General features: G+C 39.9%; 2 protein-coding genes and 1 pseudogene across 3 annotated transcripts in view; 1 reads left to right on the forward strand and 2 right to left on the reverse strand.

The window, feature by feature from the left end:
• Positions 1–10,758, reverse strand: part of Cep192 (centrosomal protein 192kDa) — a 129,975-nt gene extending 119,217 nt beyond the window's left edge. The window contains exons 1-4 of the mRNA XM_013027142.1: positions 10,683–10,758; positions 9,854–10,025; positions 5,515–5,682; positions 3,965–4,090 (exon numbers count right to left, since the gene is read on the reverse strand). Of these exons, the coding sequence (XP_012882596.1) occupies positions 3,965–4,090; positions 5,515–5,678 (290 nt within the window). The 5' untranslated portion in view covers positions 5,679–5,682; positions 9,854–10,025; positions 10,683–10,758. The remainder of the gene's footprint in view (positions 1–3,964; positions 4,091–5,514; positions 5,683–9,853; positions 10,026–10,682) is intronic.
• Positions 10,759–12,224: 1,466 nt separating this feature from the next.
• LOC105993808 lies at positions 12,225–12,733 on the forward strand (annotated as a pseudogene).
• A 1,015-nt stretch (positions 12,734–13,748) lies between these two features.
• Seh1l (SEH1-like (S. cerevisiae)) overlaps positions 13,749–24,641 on the reverse strand; it is a 26,893-nt gene continuing 16,000 nt past the window's right edge. The window contains exons 6-9 of one of the 2 annotated variants that reach the window (XM_013027169.1): positions 21,797–21,937; positions 19,892–20,049; positions 17,955–18,105; positions 13,749–14,497 (exon numbers count right to left, since the gene is read on the reverse strand). In XM_013027169.1, coding sequence (XP_012882623.1) covers positions 14,302–14,497; positions 17,955–18,105; positions 19,892–20,049; positions 21,797–21,937 — 646 coding nt within the window. In that variant the 3' untranslated portion in view covers positions 13,749–14,301. Of the gene's footprint in view, positions 14,498–15,860; positions 16,344–17,954; positions 18,106–19,891; positions 20,050–21,796; positions 21,938–24,641 lie in introns of those variants that run through there. The other variant, XM_013027168.1, reaches the window with a different exon arrangement.

A 24,641-nucleotide genomic window follows, 5' to 3' on the forward strand; every position in this document is an offset into this window, starting at 1 on the left:
ATAGTCTATTCTCCACCAAACAATAAAAAGGCCAGCATGGGGCTGGGAAGATGGCTCAGTGGTAGAACGCTTGCCTTGCATGCATAAGGCCCTTGGTTCAATTCTTCAGCACCACATAAAGAAAAAAGAAAAAAAGCTGGAAGTGGCGCTGTGGCTCAAGTGGTAGAGCACTACCCTTGAGCTTAAGAGCTGATAGACAGTGCCCTGGCCCAGAGTTCAGACTCCATGACCGGACCAAAAAAACAAACAAACAAACATGCCAGCATGAGCCTTTTTAAATATAATCTGGGGCTGGGAAGATGGCTCAGTGGTACAGGGCTTGCCTTGCATGCATGAGGCCCTGGGCTCGATTCCTCAGCACCACATAAGCAAATAGAAAAAGCCGGAAGTGGCACTTTGGCTCAAGTGGTAGAGTGCTAGCCTTGAGCTGAAGAGCTGAGGGACAGCGCTCAGGCCCTGAGTTCAGGCCCCACGACCGGACCCAAAAAATAAATAAATAAAATCTAAATATAATCTGGACACAACCCTTAGAGGGTTTCCCATTTTACCTGGAGTCAGAATCAAGGTCCAGGTCACCTCCCCCAAGCATCCTAGCTGCTGTATGAGCACAATGAATATGTTCCCATAATAGTACCTTTCTGCTGACAGCTGTGGCCTCTGCTGAAATCCTCTTGAACCATAGGGCCCACAAAGCTAACTCCTTCTGTCAAGTCTTAAGTCATACCTGACTTCCTTATTGGCCATTACCTTCAGCCTTCCTAAAACCATTTTTACTATGATTTTTCTAGTAGTAGGTTATCCCTTCTAATATACAATAAAAACAGCATTTTAATTATTTTGTTTAACATTTGTTTTTGTTCACTGGTATTTCTAAAGTACCTAGAAATATATGGTGTGTAGCAGGCTGTCAAAAATGCACAGAGAAAAAACGTGATGGTTAATCTTGACTATCAACCTAACTGGACAGAAAGATACCTAAGAGATTACTAAAGCATACTTTTCGATATGTTATGATGATATTTCCAGAGAGGACGCTCACATGGACAGCAACTGAATAAGGAATACTTGTCCTGAATGTAGGTGACACCTTCCAATAGACTAGTGGGTCAGATGGAACAAAAGCAGGAGAAGGCCAGCTCATGAAAGCTCAAATCCACCTAAGTAGGTGCATCTACTGCTGCTGCCATTGCCCATGGACATCAAACTCCAATTTCTTCAGACTTTCAATATGAAATCACACCACTGACTCTCCAAAGAGGTTCCAGGCTTCAACAGACTGGGGCTGCATCAATGCTTCCCCTTATTCTGAGGCTTCCATCTCCAAAACTGAACAGCTTCTGCTGGCTCTCCAGCATACAATGGCCATTGTTGGATTATCCAGACTCAGATTATATAAATCAATCTAATAAACTACTTTTATAATTATTTATATGTATATATAGATATATAGATAATACATGTGGCTATGTATCCTATCAGTCCTGTTCCTCTAGAGAATCCCAAGACAGTTATTAAATATATGAGCAGTTATGCTTAATATATAGAAAGCATTTATATATAAAGGCTATCAAAAGACAAATCACAACAAAAATATAAGTACTGAATAACTTATTCAACCTTTTCAACACTCAAAAATAAATTTAAACACAAAAACCTAAAGATGATAATATCATCACCAAGAAATAACTATCAGCTGGGGACATAGGCTCAAGTAGTAAAGTGCTTGCCTGCCTAGCAAGCACAAGGCCTTGAGTTCAAACCCCAATAGTACCAAAACAAAAAGAAACAAAAACTAATTACCAGTTAATTTTGGTTTTCCAGACTTTTATAATATACATATATACATATATGTATATATACATACACATAAAATTATACGTATATATATGCATATATACATATATGCAGATACATACATATTATAGATATATACATATCCATATATGTATACATATACATGTGTATATATATATACATACATACTGGTAAATTACTTTTAGTTCTAAAATTAAAAGTAGATTCTTCATCTAGGTGCTAGTGGCTCACACCTATAATCCTAGCTACTCAGGAGACTGAGATCACAGTTCAAAGCCAGCCTGGGCAGGAAAGTCTATGAGGCTCTTAATCTGCAATTAACTGCCAAAAAAGAGCTAGAAATGGACCTGTGGCTCAAGTGGTAGAGCACTATCCTTGAGCATAACAGCTTAGGGCTAGCACCCAAGCTTTGAGTTCAAGCCCTAGGACTGGCGCACACGCGCACGCACACACGCACACACACGCACACGCGCGCGCGCACACACACACACACACACACACACAAAAGAACCTTCAAATGTATAGGATTCAAAGAAATAATCACTGTTATATACATCTAGTAAGCATGTACATTGATACAAGTTTTCTACAAAGTTAATATATTTACTTGTAATGGTCTTTAATGTCAAACACTTTACACTCAGCAATCTAAAACCTAGGAATTTATTTTGGAAAGCATCTCACAGATGTGTAAATTGTTTGCATAAATGTGTATGTAAAAAGAAGTCATTTAGGGGCTGGGAAGGTGGCTCAGTGGTACAGCGCTTGCCTTGCATGCATAAGGCTCTGGGTTTGATTCCTCAGCACCACATAAGCAGAAAAAAAAAAGGCCAGAAGTGGCACTGTGGCTCAAGCGGTAGAGTGCTAGCCTTGAGCTGAAGCACTGAGGGACAGCGCCCAGGCCCAGAGTTTAGGCCCCATGACTGGACCCAAAAAAAAAAAAAGAAGTCATTTATATTTATAACAGCAAAACTGTTTTGTTTTGTTTTTGTCAGTCAGGAGGCTTGAACATGGAGCCTAGGCGCTGTCCCTGAGCCTTTTTGCTCAAGTTAGTGCTCTACCACTTTGAGCCACAGCTCCACTTTCAGTAGTTACTTGGAATTAAGTTTCACAGGGACTTTTTTGCTTCAAACCACTATCCTCAGATCTCAGCTGCCTGAGTAGCTAGGATTACAGGTATAAGCCACTGCACGCAGCTACAGTAATCTTAACTACAACACACTTGATTCTATTAACATTACAGCCATTAACATTATGACCAATTTATATCAATTATAACTGAAAGGACACCGAATTAATTTTTAAAATTAAAATAGTATATAGAGTTTAATCTTCCTTTGTAAAAAAATTAAATATAGATAGTGGTGCTGTGTTTCAAGTGGTAGAACGCTAGCCTTGAGCACAAAGAGGCTCAGGGACAGTGCCCAGGCCCTGTATTCAAGCCCCAGGACTGGCAAAAAGAATACACTTCAACCAAAACTCTGATGGTTCACTTTTTTTTTTTTTTGGTCAGTTGTGGGGCCTGAACTCTGGGCCTGTCCCTCAGCTCCTCAGCTCATGGCTAGTGCTCTACCAATTGAGCCACAGTGCCACTTCTGGCTTTTTTTTCCTGCTTATGTGGTGCTGAGGAATCGAACCCAGGGCCTCGTGCATGCAAGGCAAGCACTCTACCACTGAGCCACCTTCCCAGCCCTGATGGTTCATTCTTGTAATCCTATCTACTCAGGAGGCTGAGATCTGAGGATCACGTTTCAAAGTCAGCCCAGGCAGGCAAGTTGAGGAGACTCGTATCTCCAATAAACTACTTAGAAAAAGCTGGAAGTAGTACTGTGGCTTAAGTGGTAGAGCACTAGCCTTGAGCTAAAAAAGCTCAGCGAGAGGCCTAATTGAGTTCAACGCCTAGTTAGTGGGGGAGGGAGGATAATGTATAAAAATATAAAACATCTGAAAGAATGTAATCAGTGGCTATTCTGTAGTTAATTATAAGCTTTTATTATATTTAAAATACTTTATTTTTTCAATGAATGTACATTACTTTTAGAGTCAGAAATAAGGTTTTAAAATGTTATTAAAATGTTATTAAAATATATAAACAAATCTCTTAAAGATGCTTTTTAAAGACTGAAAGTAAGTGAAAGTGAACACTTACTCATCTTCCTGGAAGCTAAGCTTTAACCTTTCTCTTGGTTCAGTATCACTTTGGCAACTGGGAGATGACGCAGATGGAACAGAAAACCTCCCTTCTATGAAGTATGATGCCTGAACATCAGGAAACCTGAACAAAATTGTTAAGAACAAAATGATGTACATTTAAAAATCACGATGGCACAAGGCCACACCAAAGTAAAAACAACCATCAGGGAATAAAAACAAACAGAAACCCCAGTGTTCAAAATAATCATCTTCTGTGCAAAGCACCAGAAACTTACGCATCAGCACTAGGGCGTTTATCTACACCAACAATAAAGCCACAGAAATCCTAAAGCTAGGAGAATTTTTAGTGAGTTGGTCCAACATCTTCATTCCAAAGTAAAGATAACGTTTCTCACATAAAGTCAGATTCAGAGGAGATGGTCAGATAAGTACAAGCAAAACTGTATACATTATCCAAACCCTAAACAAAATGATAAGATGAGCTACACACATCACATTTGGAGTGATACAAATAAAACACATATTTAACCAAACATCTATTTGATTACATAGTGGGAATAAGAAAAGTTAAACACAAAAGCTGGCTTACTTAGGCCGGGCACCAGTGGCTCACACCTGTAATCTTAGCTACTCAGGAGGCTGAGATATGAGGATCGTGATTCAAAGCCAGCCCAGGCAGGAAAGGCCAAGAAACTCTCATCTCCAATTAACCACCAGAAAACTGGAAGTGGCGTTGTGGCTTAAGCGATAGAGTAGTAGCTTTGAGCTGAAGAGCTGAGGGACAAGCAGTCAGGCCCAGCATTAAAGCCCCATGACCAACGAAAGGAAAAAGCTGGCTTAGCTCCTAAGAAAAAGAAACTTGATCTAAGGAACTAAAAGTTATTAGAATATGGGCTGGGAAGGTGGCTCAGTGGTAGAGCGCTTGCCTTGCATGCATGAGGCCCTGGGTTCGATTCCTCAGCACCACATAAGCAAAAAGAAAAAAAGCCAGAAGTGGCGCTGTGGCTCAAGTGGTAGAGCGCTAGCCTTGAGCTGAAGAGCTGAGGGACAGCGCCCAGGCCCAGAGTTCAGGCCCCATGACCGGACCCAAAAAAAAAAACAAAACATAAAAGTTATTAGAATATAAATCCTGAAGTATAGAAGAGAATGAAAGTTATAGAAGAAAAGCAGCCATAGAAGTCCGGTAAAACATGAACCTGGCTCAAATGAAGTTAAAAAGGAAATGCTGCTACAGCTCTAAACATGTCCAATGTGACCCCAAACCATACCTTGAGCTTAAATGTTCAGATACAGTTAATTCATCTCCTGTGTAGTTAGAAACATAATATATAGATATCTTTTCAGAATCTGTGCTGTTCTATTTGGAAACAAGTAATAAGAAAGCAGATAAATCCAGTGAGCTGAGAGAAGAAATATGATAATTACACTGAGAAAAGCAGGTAGGAAGAAAGAAACCCAAGTTCCAGACCTGGCTCTACAATGTATCAGCATGTTATAGGTTTTACAGACCTAAAAATAAAAAATAAAACAAAGTTCATGTCTTACCTATTATCAGCAATGGATCTATTCCTAGCAAGCGTGGAAACAGCAACAGGCAAGCCAAGATTTGAAGAAAGAGTGACATTTTCTAAAATCTCACTGTTACCAAGTAATGAATTGGTAAAAAAGCTTGGAAATGACTCTTCTGCTATACCTTGAAAATCTTCCATCTCACTGCAACAATAAAAATTTTTCTATGAGTCAGGATCACTATAAAACTTCTTTAAATGATTGAGTATAAGTTTCATGAATCTTGGAAAAACAATAATCTTAGATGACGATAATTTTTGCAATATCATTGAGGGAATATTATTGGCAATTATTCTGAGGTAAAGTCTGAGAATACCTTGCTATCTTATAGTTGAGAACATAAACATCAAACATTAAATTTACATTCTTATAATTCACACAGTATAAAATACATCAGTTCAATTTACTTAAGTTTTAGTGTGCTAAAGAATACCACGGGCTGGGAATGTGGATTAGTGGTAGAGTGCTTGCCTAGTATTCATGAAGCCCTGGATTCAATTCCTCAGTACAATCTAAAAACACAAAAAGCCAGAGTGGCACCGTGGCTCAAGTGGTAGAGTGCTAGCCTTGAGCAAAAAAAGCTCAGGGACAGTGCCCAGGCCCTGAGTTCAAGCCCCAAGACTGGCAAAAAAAAAAAAAAAGAGCCAGGCGCTGGTGGCTCACGCCTGTAATCCTAGGTACTCAGGAGGCTGAGATCTGAGGATTGCAGTTCAAAGCCAGCCCGGGCAGGAGAGACCATGAGACTCCTATCTCCAATAACCCACCAGAAAACCGGAAGTGGCGCTGTAGCTCAAGTGGTAGAGTGCTCGCCTTGAGCTGAAGAGCTGAGGGACAGCGCCCAGGCCCAGAGTTCAAAGCCCCACGGCCAACCAAAAAAAAAAAAAAAAAAGAATACCAGTTACTGCACAAACTTACCTAGTAAAGAAAGCAAAGACAGCTAAACATAATGTCATATACTGATAATAATAGTGTGTATTTAGGAGTTTGGCAGTTTTTTCATTTTTAACATGGAATATAACAAAATTTAGCCCCTAATTTGAGAATATTGTTTTGGTTCTGCTCATTTGTGGAGGAGGAGAGGGGGTGGTGTTAAAGAGATTAAATCCAGGGCCTCTACCATGCTAAATACATGCTCTGCCACTGAACAACATACACCAATAGCGAGAGATTTTTGTTAAAGATAAATACAGTTTCATAAGCAAGCACATCCAAACAAAGGTTTTCAGTAAAATCAAGTATAGCTGGCACATAGATGTGGAAGAAATGGTAGAAGTACACAAAATAGCTCAGTCTGGGAAACTGTAGCACAAAATCTAAGCCTTAACAAGAAGCTACAAGCTCACTTAACCCTGATCATATACTTATTCAATCTTATTCAATCTTATTCAATCTCAATAATCTTTCAAAGTGACTATTAAGCACAATGTGGAATTCAATAAAACTAATGAGGAAGAGGACAAAAAAAATAAATCAGAAAAAAAATCTTAAAATTAGGATATGAGCAGTATATATACCACACAACGATAGGCCTGTCTTCTATTTCTTCTTCTTACCACCCTCTCTAGGTGACTGCTCTTAGTTTCAAAGCTTCAAATATTACATTGAAATTTACACCTCCAGCTTAGGCCTCTCCTCTGCATCCCAGGCATTTCCAATTAGATACCTAACTGGCACATAAATCTCAAATGTTGATTCTACCTCAAAACTTACTCTGACTCTCTAGTCCTCTTCACCACAGAAAACAGCCATTCTAATCTTAGTTATGTCAAAAATCATCATCTAAGTGATGGCAATTAACCTCCATTAACCTCCACTTACCTCCATACACTAAGCAAATTCCAATCACCTTGAATCCTGCCATCTTTCATGACCTCCACTGCCACTACCACCACTTCCTGCCTGGACATCCAGTGTCTTAATCCATCCTTACTACTTTCTTCCCTGATCTGTTCCTCATGTACTGGAGTTACCATTTCCTGGCTAAGATCTTCATCTACTGGTATTCTATCACATCCAAAATAAAAGGCCATCCTGATGGCCAGCAGGGGTTACAGCATCTCTGACTTTATTTCATAGTACTCACCTCCCTGCTTACTCCACCCCAACCTCCCAGTTACTACTCTGTCTGATGTTCTCTTCATCTGTTCCACATACCTTAGTTACCAGGAATTCTAACCCAGATTCTACATGATACAATTTATTCTAGAAGTTTCCAGCTCAAATGCCTTCAGGCACAATACTATAAGAAAACAGGGCTGTAGGGCCACTAGGAAGTTATAGACCCCTGAAAACAAAGCAACCACGTATAATGGCACATACATGTAATCCCAGCACTTAGGAGGCTGAAATAGTAGAGCAGAACCATGAGTTCTACATGACCCTAGGCTACATACTAAGTTCAAAGCAAAAACACTGTTGTCAAACAAAGGATAACTGGTATAGGGGGGTCGCTGAGGACAAAACCTGTCTAAAATACTCTGAAACATGCTATATCTGTCTACACTACTACCACCCCTTCTAATGAGAAACCTCTCATCAGTCTCCATTCTTCTATTCCTGTTGCCCTACAGTAATTCTCTATACAGCAATCAAAAGGACCACAAATAAGAACCAAGTACCATGATCCCACTGAAAACACTTACTCTCCCAGCTCATCTTGCATGTCCCTCAGGCTCATTCACCACATACAGGAATTTCCTTTCCTATAACCTTCCCAAGCCTATGCCTACCTCAGGGCCTGGAATATTCTCCACATCTTGAATAGTTATCTTCCTCCTATCTTTCAAACCAACTAAAATTTCAGTTTCTAACAGAAGCTAATCCTTATTGCCAAGCATGGCCCCACTATTTATTTTTTACTTGCCTTATTCCATTGAAATAATTATCCTCTAAGAGAAGGGACCTTACCTATCTATCCATTACTATTCCCCAATGCCTAGAACAACATTCAGCATATAGCAGGTACTCAACAATATTCTGAAATGAAAGGGGGATGAACAACTTCATCTTTGATTCTAACCCTTATATATTTAGGTCAGATTCTTGAAGAAATGTCTATCCTGGTCATCTTATCTTTCTAGTATCTGATATGGAGCTGAGTGAGTTGGAAAAAAGAGTTGAAAGAAATAATCTATAATCCCTAGTAAGCTTGGTATATTTAATGTCTATTAACTACTATTCAAACTACTTTTCAAAGTTCTTTTTCAAAGTACTATTCAAAGTACAAGTCTAGCTTTAGAGCATTCTTTCCTCTGTATTAATGCACCTCTCTCATCTTCATCGTCAATCCATACCTCTCTCTAGCCATTGTTGGTTTGTTGACAATACCTTAAATCCTCAATGCCTCTAAGGTAGTATTGTCATCAAATATAAAACCAAACTTGTTACATTTCGTCCATTCACTCTCCTGTTACACTTTAGTGTTGACCCAATCATCCCAATTCATTGGCTCTATAAGCTGGACACCTATAATCATCCTGATCACTCTGTTCTCAGTTAACAGTTCTAGTGCTTCTAACTTTGAATATGTCTGGAGCTGAAACCCAATGCTATCTTCCTAAAGCCTGCAGTCTACACATTTTAATGTGAACTACTACATAAATCTCCCAATTTGCCTGCCAAAATCTAGCCTCAAAAATGAATAAATTATTCATTTATAGAGAAACCACATTAAAATACTAAACTCTTCAATCATCAAATCCCAAGAAAATGTAGGTATAAAATATTACCCTATAAAATATTACCATATACATCCACAACTCTTTTCAAGCACAAACCATAAATGACACTCTACTTGACAGTGAAAATAAATAAAACGGCCCCTAAGAGAGCTGATAATCTGATATCTCTATCATGGGATCCATAGTACTAAGTACATCAACAGAGCTTTGCTTCAACATTATGTTAAAAAATTAAAAAATTCCTACCATACCTAACATAATGCACCTTCTTCCCTCATTTCCAAAGTCACCATTCATGAAAAACTATACTCCTTAAAAATGCTAGAAGGGAAAAACTCCCCAGTTTCTATCTGCATTACCCAATTTTCCTCCACCATATAAAGATATATACTGTTCACTTTTCTTTTGCTATATCTGAACCAAATTCCTATCTTTGTAATTGTTTTGCTGTTCCTTTAAAGTAGTAGATTCAATTATTTTAAGCATATCTCTCATTTCATCGATAAAACAATTTTTTGAAGTTGCTATGGAATCCAAAACCTAGACAAACCTGCCAAAATCATTTACTCTTGCTATTTTAAAATATGCATAAAAATTAGGCTAACATTAACATAATATTACTTTTCAAAACTTACCATAAAACTTGCCCAGAAAACTGAAATTTTTGAGAAAAAGTTGATTCAGAAGCAGTAAAAATATCAGTAAAATGACTTTAGGATGGAAAATGCCAATGTAAGTATTGTCATATAAGCAGCTGTCTTCCAGATGACTGTGTGCAAAGGGACCTCATGTTTCACTACACAAAATCTAAAATCAAGAGCACAGCAGTTACTCATTCATTTATATACATATAAACCACATTAAAAATATATACTGCACTGTCATGTTCTGCTTCAAAAGGAAATTCTAGTCCTCACCCCCATCTCCCCCCAAAAAAGAAGGAATAAACGCGAACGTGGACTGCCAGAAATCAAATGTTAAGTTAGTGCAACTATGTGACAGGACTCCTCGGGGTTAAATGAACAAACACGTTACTCCCTGGGTCAGTTTAAGACAAAAAGAAGCCAAAACCGCCCAGTACCACAACCCTAAAGCAATGCCCTAAAGCGCTTTGCAAGAAACTACACAGCAAAAGGCAAAGGGCATTTGTCCCTCAGGAGTCAGAAGTCAAAATGGGAGAGAGGGAGCAAGGTTGCGTCCCCAAAAGCCCACAGTCTGGAGTACAGCCTAGAACGCCTAGGCGCACGAGTAATCTCCCTCGGGCAGCCCGCAGCCCGGAGACACCGTTGGGGGCCGCGCCCCGGGCCCGGGCCCCGCCGCCCACCTCCGTGCTCCGAGCCTGCGACCCCCGCCAGACCCAACCGTCACTAGCCGGCGGGGTCTTGTGGCCGCCACGCGGACCGAGACTGTAAGTGGCCAGCCTCCCGCCCAGGTGCACGCCGAAGGACCCGCGCCCCGTCTCACCCAGCCCACCACAGCCGGAACACAGAACTGAGCAAAACCCTTCACGGGAGGGACAGCCGGAGATGGCGGGGGCCAGCCACTGAAGCAAGTGCGCATGCGCACAGCACCCGAACCCGCGACAACCAGAGCCAGCCGTACCGCGCGCCCCCAGAGTTTACGTCTGTTCGCGGCACGAGGGAAGGGGCGGGGACTCAGAGTCAGCCTTGGATTGGGCAATGGGAAACGACAGCGCCGGGCAGGAGTCTGTGATTGGCTTGGACGGCGTGTCCCTGGATTTGAAGCTGCCTGCGATCAGCTACCGGTCTTCAGCTTGGAACGGAGCCGAAGGCGCCTCTTTGGAGTTGCTGGCCAACTTGAGAATTGCGTCTGCGTTATTCAGTTTGAGCACCTAGGTCACCTTATGCACAAGGAAACGTTCCTGGTGAGCGAATCGTCGACACATTTCGCCTTACGGAGGTAGATGCAGACTTTACCTTCCACAGTTAACTAGCCGTAAAAACGTGTCGTTTCCCTTCAGTCAACCGGTCCCTCCTTGGAATCTTGATAGTTTGTCACACCTGTTGCGCCTCTCTGGAGTAATAGAGAAGTTGGTCCCAGTCGGAAATTAAAGTTACCATCCCGCGACCCCACTCCCGCTCCCCTTTACTGGGGCTTGCTAGGCCTTCTTGCTCAAGGCTAGCATATACACTTGGGCCACGCCTTCGGCCCAGCATTTGACTGGTAAATTAGATATGGCAGTTCATGGAATTTTCTGACCAGGATGGCTTTGAACGACGATCCTCCAGCCTCCTGTGTAGCTAGGAATAGTGTGGGCCACTGGCACCTAGCTTCACCATCTTTTTTAAAGCCCCAAGCCCCATCACCACCTGCTCACCACCCTTTACTGACACTATTAAGATAAAGCACTTCCTTGTTGAAAAGAACTATTCAACTTGTGGGTGAGGACGAGAGGGAAAAACTGGGAGAAAGACAGGGAAGGAGTGACATAGTCCAAAAAGAAATATACTCTTTACCTTACTTATCTAACTGTAACTCCTCTGTACATCACCTTTATGAAAATAAAAAAAAACTAATGCACTTACCTTTCATTCAAAATTTCAAGTTACCATTCAGTCCTCTATCTTAAATTTGCTAATATATAACCTCTGAAGGAAAAGATATCCTGCTTTTCCAAGGCTCATTCAACATTTTCTGAATGTCTTTTTTAAGGCTTTCATTGCAGTTTTAAGGAGTAAAAAGGGAAAACACAAAGTTGAATTTAACAGTTACTATTCCCTAGATTAACGTGGTGAAGGATGTGTATATCTGATCTCTTCCCAAAATACCATATAGCTGCCATTCCTGATTTACCTCTCCACTAGACCTTATACCCACAACCTTCCTTAAAAATGCTATTCCTAGGCAGTGGCTCTGGGAGCCTCGTGGACGCGTGGCCAATACTCGCAGTAGGGTGGCAGTGCAGGCAGGGGTGGTGGTAACATTGCCCAGCGCACCCCGCGCCATCACAAGCCCTGCGCTGGTGCAACCTCCTTGGCTCCCATCATGGCTGACCAGCTAACAGAAGAACAGATTGTGAATTCAAGGAAACTTTCTCCTATTCGATAAACGTGGTGATCACAACATCACAACAAAGGAACTTGGGACTGTCATGAGGTCACTGGATCAAAACCTAACAGAAGCTGAATTGCAGGGTATGATCAACGAAGTGGATGCTGATGGTAATGGCACCATTGACTTCCCAGAGTTTTTGACTATAATGGCCAGAAAAATGAAAGACACAGATAGCGAAGAAGAAATCTGTGAGGCATCTCCGAGTCTTTGACAAGGATGGGAATGGTTACATCAGCGCAGAACTACGTCATGTCATGACAAACTTAGGAGAAAAACTAAGAAATGAAGTAGATGAGATGATCAGAGAAGCAGATATTGATGGAAATGAACAAGTGAACTATTAAGAATTCGTAGATGGTGACTGCAAAATGAAGACTTTCTTTCAACTCTTTTCCCCCCTAGAAGAATCATTGAATCTTTTACTTACCTCTTGCAAAAAAGAAAAAGTTCAGTTATTCAGTTTCTATATAGCAAAACTGAATGTCAAAAGTACCTTCACATAAAATCTGCATGTAGGGGCTGGGAAGGTGGCACTTGCCTTGCATGCATGAAGCTCTGGGTTCGATTCCTCAGCACCACATAAACAAAAAGAAAAAAGCCCGAAGTGACACTGGCTTAAGTGGTAGAGCGCTAGCCTTGAGCTGAAGAGCTGAGGGACAGCGCCCAGGCCCAGAGTTCAGGCCCCACGACCGGACCCAAAAAAAATCTGCATGTATTGGTTGGTGGTCCTGTCCCCTAAAGATGAAGCTCCATAGGAGTTTTACAATATACTTCTTCCACCTTAATGGAAAAAAAGAAAATGCTGTTCCTGCTGCAGTGCTGATGGCTTATACTTATAATCCTAGCTACTCAGAAGGCCGAGATCTAAAGATCACAGTTCAAAGCCAGACCAGTCAGGGCTGAGACTCTTACCTCCAAAAAACTAGAAGTGGAGCTATGGCCCAAGTGGTAGAGTGCTAGCCTTGAGCAAGAAAGTTCAGGGACAGTGTCCAGGCCCTGACCTGAATTCAAGACCCAGGGCTGGTGTGTATATGTGTGTGTTTGATGAATCTCAGCTTTCTGAGTAGGGAGGATTACAGGTGTAAGCCATCAATACTCAGCTAAATGTAATGTTTAATTATCTCTTTTTTTTTTTTTTTGGTCAGTCGTGGGGCTTGAACTCTGGGCCTAGGCACTGTCCCTCAGCTCTTCAGCTCAAAGCTGAGCCACAGTGCCACTTCCGGCTTTTTCTGTTTATGTGGTGCTGATGAATCGAACCCAGGGCCTCATGCATGCAAGGCAAGCACTCTACCACTGAGCCATCTTCCCAGCCCCTAATTTTTATTTCTTTAAGCCTTTTTGTTTTTGTGAGATGGTAAGAGATAAGTAATTCTTATTACACCTAAAATATATTCTATTTTGTAAGGCAAAAGATTCACATTTTTAAAAATATTTTTATTAAATAATCTACTTGGATAGTAATTACAAAAATTTAAACAGTAATTCAAAAAATGAAAGGTAAATTTCTTTAAAAAAAAACAATATCCAAATTATGTTTTGCTGCTTTATACACAGGAATGATTTATTTGACATATTATATTCACTTGCAACATCAGACTGTAAAATTTAAAACATTTCTTAATATGTGTCCGTGACAAAGTTGTATTCCACAATGATAGGCTTTCACATTAACCAGTATAACAAAGCAGTAAAGACTTAAGACTCTGGTGAAAGTTCCAAATAAAATTTACAAAATGGGTACTTTGAAATGAACTACTGTGTGATTTTCAGTTAATATTGCTTATACGCATCTCATTTCATCAAAGGTTATCAACCAATAAAGCCAATGTTCCTTTGATGCAGACGCACAAACAGGTTTAAGGTTCCAAACACTGTGGTTGTATGTAATACATGCAAGACAGACCCTAAATAAGAAAACTCTTCTGAAAGAAAAAGAAAACAAAAAGCAGCCAGGAATGAAAGCATTTACAAGCATTTGAACAAGGCCTTTACACATTAATTCAGTGCTTTAAACCCCGTCATTCTCAGGTAAGGGATTAAGAGGCCCAGAGAGATATCGTCTGCGAGGGTGAGGATACTGGAGGTTGGCAGTGTCAGCATCGCAAGAGTGCTCTACCAGAGGAGGAGGAGGAGGAGGAAGGAGCTGGGCATAACTGGACCATCTCGATCCAGCCCGTGGGGAATCCAGAGGGGGAAAGAAATACCTGAAACAATTAAGACAGGAACCAAACACCAAAACAAAACATAAACGACAGGGAAAAAGAAAACAAACAAAAAGAAAACAGAAGAAAAAGAGAAAAGTAGTAAATACAAAGAGAACCAAAGAGGAGAAAACACATGCTAGAAAAAAAAAAGCTTTAGTATATTCATGCCAAAACTAACAGAACGTAATAGCACAAATCAAGACCCTTAGTCAAATCAAGACTGCTTAAGCAAGTATAGAAACTTGTAAGAAATACAATCTGTTAAAACTTAAAATGTCAAAAAAATTATCATTATGTTACAAAAAGACATTAACTTTATAAATTTAAGACATTTGACACTATTCTATAAATTTACAAATCTAATGTGTCTTCATTTTGAGCAGTGCTCCATCTGTAGCAGCAGCAAGCACACATTATTAGTAGTGCATACATGATACTAATAACCAATTTCAGTATCCTTTCACATAGCACATGGCTGGCTACCACAACATATTTTTGATGAAATACAATCGTTTGGACATATTTTTCTACAAAAAAAAACTTAGACTAGCCACAGAATTTTGATACATAAAAGATCTCAAAGAATTATGCCCTAAGCCGGGTGCCAGTTGCTTACGCCTGTAATCCTAGCTACTCAAGAGGCTGAGATCTGAAGATTGTGGTTCAAGGCCAACCCGGACAGGAAAGTCCATGAGGCTCTTTATCTCCAATAACCCAGTAGAAAACAGGAAGTGGCACTGTGGCTCAAACGGTACAATGCTCACCTTGAGCTGAAGAACATAGGGACAGTGCCCAATCCCAGAGTTCAAGCCCCACAACCAACAACAACAACAACAAAAAAATTATGCCCTACTATTCTTTAGCCATTTTAGAACTTACCCGTAATATTTATTCATTTTAGAAATGTAAAGACTTATAGTTTTATCGAGTCCTGAACTGAAGATATGAATTCACTGAAACAGAAAACTAAAGAAAATCCTGAGATATAGAATGTAAATTAATTTGCATGCATCTTTTCAGCATAGTTTTAACTGCCTCTCTTTAATGTTTCTCAATTGTAGCCTGAAAGAAACTAAGCTGCAGAGTAACACCATACAGATACACATGCAATATTAGAAACATTTACTGCTTTAGTGACTATGAACTGAAAATTTAAAGGATGTTTCTATTTTACTACCAAATGAAAAAAATACCACCAAATGCTTCTCTTGGCTACAAACTGTACAATTTACTCTCAACTCTAGTACTATTTTACTAATTACTTTCTTACTAATATTTCTTAAATATTACAAAGAAATGACAGCTGTGTGGAGTATCACGTATAAAGCAATTCTTGTAGGTAAACAAATTAGCACTCAAAACAATCTTTATGAAAAATATTTATTCAATCTTCAAATGAAAATTATAAAAATTCATCATTTCAGCTTATAATTGTAGAAAACAGAAGAAATATGCCTATATTCTCCAAATGGAATAAAATTATAGTTCCCCTCCAACCAACTACTAGTAAGGATGATAACAATCCTTTTAGTTTTTAGACTCAATTTAACTTCCAGAACATTTCAAAAAATTGTTTTGGTGACAATGTCTCGACCAAAAGGCTCTCCTTTTGTATTTCAAAAAGTTTTAAATAGTGTCAACAAACTGACTAGTACAAAAAGATGATATACACTGTATTTTTAAAGGCCTTTTGAATTGTATTTAGTAGTAAGCAGGCTGGTGTATCTTGGGAGAGGTCAAACGGCGCGGGGAAAGGGGAAAGGAGCTTGCTTTCCATTCCTGTGTGCATGCAACAAGCAGCAAAACACCAAAGTTACTCCAGTTAGCTTGTACTCAGCTGTGTTTTCTGTTAAAGGACATAATACAAATGGAGAAGGGAAAATGCATCACAGATCCAACACAAGTGGTTATTGAACAACAAGAATACAGATCAAAACATCAAAGCTATTTATTAAAGAAAATATGCATAACAAGCAGCAAATCCTAAAATCACATTTTTAAAATACTATTTTGGGGGGGGGGTTGGTTTTTGTTGGTTGTGGGGCCTGGACTCTAGGCCTGGGAGCTGTCCCTCAGCTCTTCAGCTCAAGGCTAGCGCTCTACTACTTTGAGCCACAGCGCCACTTCCAACTTTTTCTGCTTATATGGCGCTAAGGAATCGAACCCAGGGCCTCATGCGTGCAAGGCAAGCACGCTACCACTGAGCCACCTTCGCAGCCCAAATATTAACTCTCTGCTTCATGAAATCACGATCTGCCACTTTCTTTATCCTGAAGTTATCTTGACAAAAATACTGTATATAACCTTTATAATAACTTAAAAAAATTTAATTAAAATTTCTAAGTCAAATAACAGCTTTTTTTAAAATAAAAATGTAACCAATATAAATAACCAGTTCAAGAAAAATGAAATATAGAATACACACAAACTAGGATTTGAAGTTTTCTGAACTCTTATTCCAAATTATTCATGAAAACACATCAAAATAATTTTACCTTACAAATTTACATGTCTGAAACATGAGTATGAGAATGAAAAGATGACTCTTTAAAATCACATTAGGTTTGTTTTGTTTTTTTGTTTTTTACCAGAATTGAACTTAGGACCTCAAGCATGGGACAAGAGTTCCACCCCTTAAGACACACTCTCAGCTCTTTGTTTGAGCTGGCCTGGAAATTTAGAGACCCTCCTTACTGTCTTCTAAGTAGCTAGGATTACAGACATGAACCCCATATCTGGCTTATTTTTTGGTGCATTAATTTATCTGCTTTTTTTTTTTTTGGTCATGGGGCCTGAATTCTGGGCCTGGGTGCTGTCCCTCAGCTCTTCAGCTCAAGGCTAGCACTCTACTACTTGAGCCACAGTGCCGCTTCCAGCTTTTTCTGCTGAGGAATGGAACCCAGGGCCTCATGCATGCGAGGCAAGCACTCTACCACTGAGCCACCTTCCCAACCCCCTTATCTGCTATTTTAAAACTCAAAATTTTAGCTTTTATCATCTAGTTCTTACCAATGTTAAGTTTAAGACACAAAAGCCAAATCATTTAATTCACTCTATTATACAAAGCCTTAACATACCTTATTTAAAATCCTAGTTTATCTTGATACAAAGGCCACCATACAAGTAATTAAAAAGACTGATGAATATCTAAAACTGCAATCCTCACTATTAAACGTCTATTCTCACTGCTATAGAAGCAAAATACAATTTTAAAGCTTTAAACTTTTTTATTGACAGACCACTGTATCTCAGGATACAGCTTAATGGCCACACAATACCTGTAAATATTAGGACTAAAGCTAAGAGTGGATTTCTTAAGTTCTAATATTTTAAAATTATGTGTGAATCTCTTCATTCCATTTTTAAATTCATGAATAACACATCTTTAGTAAGACTACCAGAATAAAAAGATAATTGGAAAGAAGGTAACTTCTACTTTTCCTGTAAAATAGCCTACCTTCCAGAAGAAGATCCGTTTAATGAGTTTTGAAGATTTGGAATATTTGAACCTAAGGAAGGAGTTGAGTTTCCCTGCTGAGAATTTCCACTGACTGGACTCCCATTACCTTTCAAAATACCAGTGCACTTCCAATTGTCCATATAGTTTGCTGGAAGGAAAGTGGTCAAACATATTAACGTGATTAAGAGTCTCATGCTCTTCAGACTGAGCCAGCTAGGTAGTGATAGTTTCATTAACATGATTAAAACCTATGCAAGCACAAAACTGCATCCATGTCCTAAAATTATAAAGAAATAAGATAGAAAACATACTATATTTCTTTCCAAATAAGCTATTAAAGACAATATTTAAATAAAACGTCTCACTTGTGTTTAACAAATTTTTAAATTCATTTTCTAAAGAATTAGTAATTTTAAAAAAATTAGTAATTTAAAAACCATGTCCCTTCCTTACAAGATTAGCAGAGACAATATCACAACACTATCACATAAAAAGGTTAATATCTAAATAAAACCTTGATTTTGATCTTTTTCTGTATGAGTGTAGACTAGAACTCCAGCCTCATACTCTTAGCTTTTTCATTCAAGGCTGGCATTCTTCCACTTTCGTCATACCTCCATTTCCAACTCTTTGCCAGTTAGTTATGGATTTTTTTGCCCAGACTGGCTTCGATTCTTTTTTTTTTTGGTCGGTGATGGGGCTTGAACTCTGGGCTTGGGCGCTGTCCCTGTGCACTTCAGCTCAAGGCAAGCATTCTACCACTTGAGCCACAGCACCACTTCCAGTTTTCCCGTGGTTTTTATTGGAGATAAGAGTCTCATGGACTTCCTGACCAGGCTGGCTTTGAACCGAGATCCTCAGATCTCAGCCTCCTGAATAGTTAGGAATACAGGTGTGAACCACGGGAGCCCAGCTTGGCTTCAATTCTTGATCCTCAGGTTCATCCTCCTGAGTAGCTAGGTTACAGGTCTGAATCACTGGCACATGGCTTTTGATCATTTTTTTTTTAATCATTCTTAAAATAAGGAATAGAGAGAATGGAGATGTCTTCTTGGTTCTGGCAAGGTTAAGTTATGTGAGTATCTAATATTTTTAGAGATGGATGTTTCTGTGGGAGGATATGAGTGGCTTTATCCAACATGACTTCATTCATTGAATACAACTGCAGCCCTGAAGTTGTGATCATACATATTAATATATAGAGTAAATGCTGTTTTCTATTGACAATACTGAATATTATAATTACTTGAGTTTTAAAAGTTGTTTTCTTCTTCCACATGAGAAACATTTTACTAATGGGTAGGTAAACTCACTGGTTTTAAGTAGTTAAAAAAGTAATTTCCTAAAGTATTTCAGAGTTCTTTTTTTTTTTTTTTTTTGTTAGTGTGGGGCTTGAACTCTGGTCCTAGGCGCTGTCCCTCAGCTCTTCAGCTCAAGGCAAGCACTCTACCACTTGAGCCACAGTGCCACTTCTGGTTTTCCAGTGGTTTTTATTGGAGATAAGAGTCTCATGGACCTTCGTGCCTGGGTTGGCTTTGAACCCTAATTCTCAGATCTCAGCCTCCTGGATAGCTAGGATCATAGGTGTGAACCACTGCATCAGGCTAGAGTTCACATTTTTAAGTGAAAGTTCTAAAGTAAACACAGAAAGCAAGCTAGGCTATAATCCTAGCTACTCAGGAGGCTGAGATCTAAGGATCACGGTTTGAAGCCAGCCCAGGCAGGTAAGTCCCCATGAGACTCTTATCTCCAATTAACCACCCAAAAACGGGAAGTAGAGCTACGGCTCAAAGTAGTAGAGCACTAACCTTGAGCAAAAGAACTTAAAGATAGCACCCAGGCCCTAAATTCAAGACCTACAACCAAAGGAAAGGAAAATAAAAAAAAAAAAAAAAAAACAGAAAGCATTAATTATTCCTCCACTGAAATCTTACCTTTCCACAACCTGACACAACCATCATCTCCAGAAGATGCTAGTACTGTTCCTGTTATGTTCCAACTTACTCGCCATACCTGGGAATTATGATTATCAAACTGAGCCACTATATGGATTTCAAATTTTGTTGGCCCACCAGAGGAAGTAAGTTCTTTCCTATTAATTAAAAAAAGGAGGGAAATTCTGAGGAATTTTTTAAATGTACATTAATACACGTATATATGCTGAACTAAGTAACAAACACAAATGTATTTACTACGTGTTTTATAATAATGTGAACAACTGTATTCCACCCATGAATATAGCCCTTTAGCTAGGTTGGTGTCATTACATGTGACTTCCCCAGAATCTAAAGTGATCCCAGCCTCTAAGTGGTATAGAGTGACTGTTTTCTAGAAGGAAAAAAGTGAGGCTATTACCCCAAACAGGTTGAGAAATAAAATATATATGTTTAACTTTAAAAGAAGGAATAGCAGAAAGGAAAGCATAGAAAGAAAAAAGAAGGGCTGGGAATGTGGCTTAGTAGTAGAGTGCTTCCCTAGCATACATAAAGCCCTAGGTTCAATTCCTCAGTACCACATAAATAGAAAAAGCTGGAAGTGGTGATGTGGCTCAAATGGTAGAGCGCTGGCCTTGAGCAAAAGCAGCTCAGGGACAATGCCCCAGCCCTGAGTTCAAGCTCCAAGGACTGGCAAAAAAAAAAACTCAGGCTCAGAATTCAAAATTAAAGCTTCATAACAGAACATTCACAATGCTTCAAGCCTAGTTTTTCCAAAATAGACTGTTATTTCTCATTCATTCAAACATGTTATAAGGTATCAACTAATGAGAAATGGAAACAACTTCTACCATTAGGCCTCACCATCCTAGGCCCAATGGGATCATCACAGTGTGACCTAAATTTCAATCTTCTGTAACTTTAGACAAGCCAATCACTCTCTCTCCTCTCTCACTCTCTCTTGCCCCCCTCTGGACTATGGCCAGGATGCTGAGAGGCTGCTCTCTCTGGTTTTCACTAATAAAACCTGCCTTTCATAAAGGTAACTTCAATCTTGATCCTCATTGTCTGCACTAACCTTAAACACTTTTCTTATTCCAATTACATTCATGGATCCACTCATTATTAGCATTTGCCTAAATAAAAAAAAAAACTCTAAGTTGGGTTTAGTGACTATGCCTGTAATCCTAGCTACTCCTGAAGCTAGATCACAGTTCAAGACCAGCCCACACTAAGTTCACAGAATGCCCATCTCAACCAATAAAAATTGCTTTGTGTGCTGTTATCCAAGTTACTTAGAAAGTGTAAACAGGAGGATTACAGTCCAGGCTGGACCAGGCAAAAAGTAAGACACTATTAGAAAAATAACAACAGAAAAATGGACTGAAGACATGACCCTAAAGTGATACAGAACCTTCCTAGCAACTGCAAATCCCTGAGTTCAAACTCCAGTACCACCAAAAAAGAATTAAGAAAATATAAATTTCTCCTTACTTAATTTCTCATCTCAAAAAGTCATATAGTTACAAATAAGGAAGTTCATTCAACAAGCATTCTTCAGGGCATGGTTTCCTCTATTCTCTCTTCCACAAATGTAGATAATCAGGAGACAAAATATATTCAAATTCAGCCGGGCGCTGGTGGCTCCCGCCTGTAATCCTAGCTACTCAGGAGGCTGAGATCTGAGGATCGCGGTTCAAAGCCAGCCAGGGCAGGAGAGACCATGAGACTCCTATCTCCAATAAACCACCAGAAAACCGGAAGTGGCGCTGTAGCTCAAGTGGTAGAGCGCTCGCCTGGAGCTGAAGAGCTGAGGGACAGCGCCCAGGCCCAGAGTTCAAGCCCCACGACCGACAAAAAAAAAAAAAGAATATATTCAAATTCATGACTGTATCTAAAACTCACCTCACAGGCTTTAACGTAAAAATTCTTACATCTTTGGTTGCTACTGCTAGAATGTGGAAAGATCTTCCCAAGTTTGGAGCAAACGCAATATCATGAACAGGATCAGTGACTGTCATAAGTGTTTCAGCCTTTGCATATTTCCTAGTTGAGAAAACAAATCACATTAAAATTTTTAGAAATAAAACCCACAAAACAACACATTATTGTATATCAGCTTTTTTTTCATCTTGTTTACCTCTGTAGTGAAGTGACCCCCAAAATGACATAACTCCTAATCTGCCCCTAAACTGGGAGTATGACCTTACTCAGAAAAAGGGTCTCTGAAGATAAAAAAGATCTCAGAATGAGTTTAAATATCATCAAGTTAAGATGAGTCCTGATGGGCTGGGAAGGTGGCTCAGTGGTAGAGCGCTTGCCTTGCACGCATGAAGCCCTGGGTTCGATTCCTCAGCACCACATAAGCAAAAAGAAAAAAGCCAGAAGTGGCGCTGTGGCTCAAGTGGTAGAGCACTAGCCTTGAGCTGAAGAGCTGAGGGACAGCGCCCAGGCCCAGAGTTCAGGCCCCACTACCGGACCCAAAAAAAAAAAAGAGTCTCATGGACTTTCCTGCCCGGGCTGGTTTTGAACCATGGTCCTCAGATCTCAGTCTCCTGAGTAGCTAGGATTACAGGTGTGAGCCATCAGTGCCCAGCTGTATATGTTTTTTGGAAGAAGTATACAGCATGAGGTGATGGTTTGTGACTGTAATCCCAGCTGAAACAGAAGGATCAAGAGTTCAAGGCCACCTAGGCACCAGAGGTAGCACTCTCTTAAATGGTAGAATTCTAGCAATGAACAAAAAAAGTCAAGTGGGCTTGAGGCCCAACATTTAAGCCCCAGTTCTGGCGCACGCACACACACATGCGCGCGCACACACACACACGCACACGAATTATAGTTCAAGGCCAACCTGGGCTACATATGACCTTGTCTAAAAAGGGCAGGGAGGAGCTGGGAATGTGGCTCAGTGGTAGAGTGCTTGCCTAATATGCATGAAGCCCTGGGTTCAATTCCTCAGTACCACATAAACAGAAAAAAAAAACAAACAAACACAGAAGCGGCACTGTGGCCTAAGTGGTAGAATGCTAACCTTGAGCAAAAAAAGCTCAGGGATAGTATCTAGGCACTCACTGAGTTCAATCCCTAGGACCAACAAAAAATAAAATAAGTTAAATTTTTAAAAAGGGAGGAGGAAGCTTTGTAAGTATCTGAACATAAAACTGATTTTAAAAATAGAATATTTTTAAATGGCAACAAAATAAACCATACAATTCTATTTCTGTGCCTATAAAAAGAGAATAAGAGGGCTGGGAAGGTGGCTCAGTGGTAGAGCACTTGCCTTGCATGCATGAGGCCCTGCGTTCGATTCCTCAGCACCACATAAGCAAAAAGAAAAAAAGCCGAAAGTGGCGCTGTGGATCAAATGGTAGAGCGCTAGCCTTGAGCTGAAGAGCTGAGGGACAGCGCCAAGGCCCAGAGTTCAGGCCCCACAACTGGACCCAAAAAAAAAAAAAAAGAGAGCATAAGAGTATATAAAGGAGCCCGTAAATCAAAGCTGTCTACTCAGTCCTTCTAAGTCTTCAAGTAAGTATTATGAACATGACTGAAACATACAGTCTGTGTGTAGGAGGGGCAGAGAGGTAAGTTCATCCCACTATTTCCACAACAGTTTTCTAAAATACTGGTGTTTACCAATATAATTGACTTTTGTTTTTTGGCCAGTCATGGGGCTTGAACTCAGGGCCTGAGCCATTGGCCTTGAGCTTTTTCCACTCAAAGCTAGCACTCTACCACTTTAAGCCATAGCACCACTTGTGGTTTTCTGCTGGTTTATTGAGTAAGTCTCACAAACTTTCCTGCCTGGGCTGGCTTTGAACCTCCATCCTCAGATCTCAGCCTCCTGAATAGTTGGGATTACAGGCTTAAGCCTTGGGCGCCTGCCTTTATAATTGACTTCTTTATCCTAACATGCTTTCTGAAATATCTACCAGCAGGTATGTCCATCAGGCTCTCTCCTTGACCTCTGCTCACCCTGTAATCACCAAAGCAATCTCACCCACGTCCTGGCCTCTTTGTGTTCTACAGAAGCCTGGAAGCTTCTAAGGAATGCAAAGTAATCTTAGTCATCATGACAAGCCAACAAAACTAAAAAATGCATTTTAGTAAGATTCCCAGATATTCACCTTGACATCAAAGTTTCTACAATATCTATAAATAATCCCCCAATATATTAAAGAACAAAAATAGGAGGGATTCGTTGAAAGCACACTCTATGGGAAAAATACCAATGTGTGAACCTGAGCCTGATTAGTTGCTGCCCCACAGCCTCTATATCACCCCTAGAAATCCCACCTCCATGTATGTAGTAAAGCCCCTGGAAAGCCTCTTCACTTTCTTCATCTCCAAAACAGTGCTACTATAAAAGCTGCCTAGTCTATTTATAGTATTAAAATTTTATAATATATACAAAACTGCCCTGTAACCTACATAAATATGAAACATTTTATCTTGAGGCCTTCCTTCTCTCGCACATGGCCCACATCCAATCAACCACCAGGTCTTCCTGATACCGTTTCTTAAGTTATTTTCTTATGATCTATTTCTCTCCATCACCCCTGCCACTACTCTATTCCAAAGCCATCAAGACTGTTATAACTCATGTTCCCCTCCATAGAAGTTCCTTCACTCAGGTTGGGCACCGGTGGCTCACGCCTGTAATCCTAGCTACTCAGGAGGCTGAGATCTGAGGATCACAGTTCAAAGCCAGCCCAGGCAGGTAAGTCCCCATGAGACTCTTATCTCCAAT

The sequence above is a fragment of the Dipodomys ordii genome, unplaced genomic scaffold (genome assembly GCF_000151885.1).
Source record: "Dipodomys ordii isolate 6190 unplaced genomic scaffold, Dord_2.0 Scaffold100, whole genome shotgun sequence".
NCBI classification, from domain to species: domain Eukaryota; kingdom Metazoa; phylum Chordata; class Mammalia; order Rodentia; family Heteromyidae; genus Dipodomys; species Dipodomys ordii.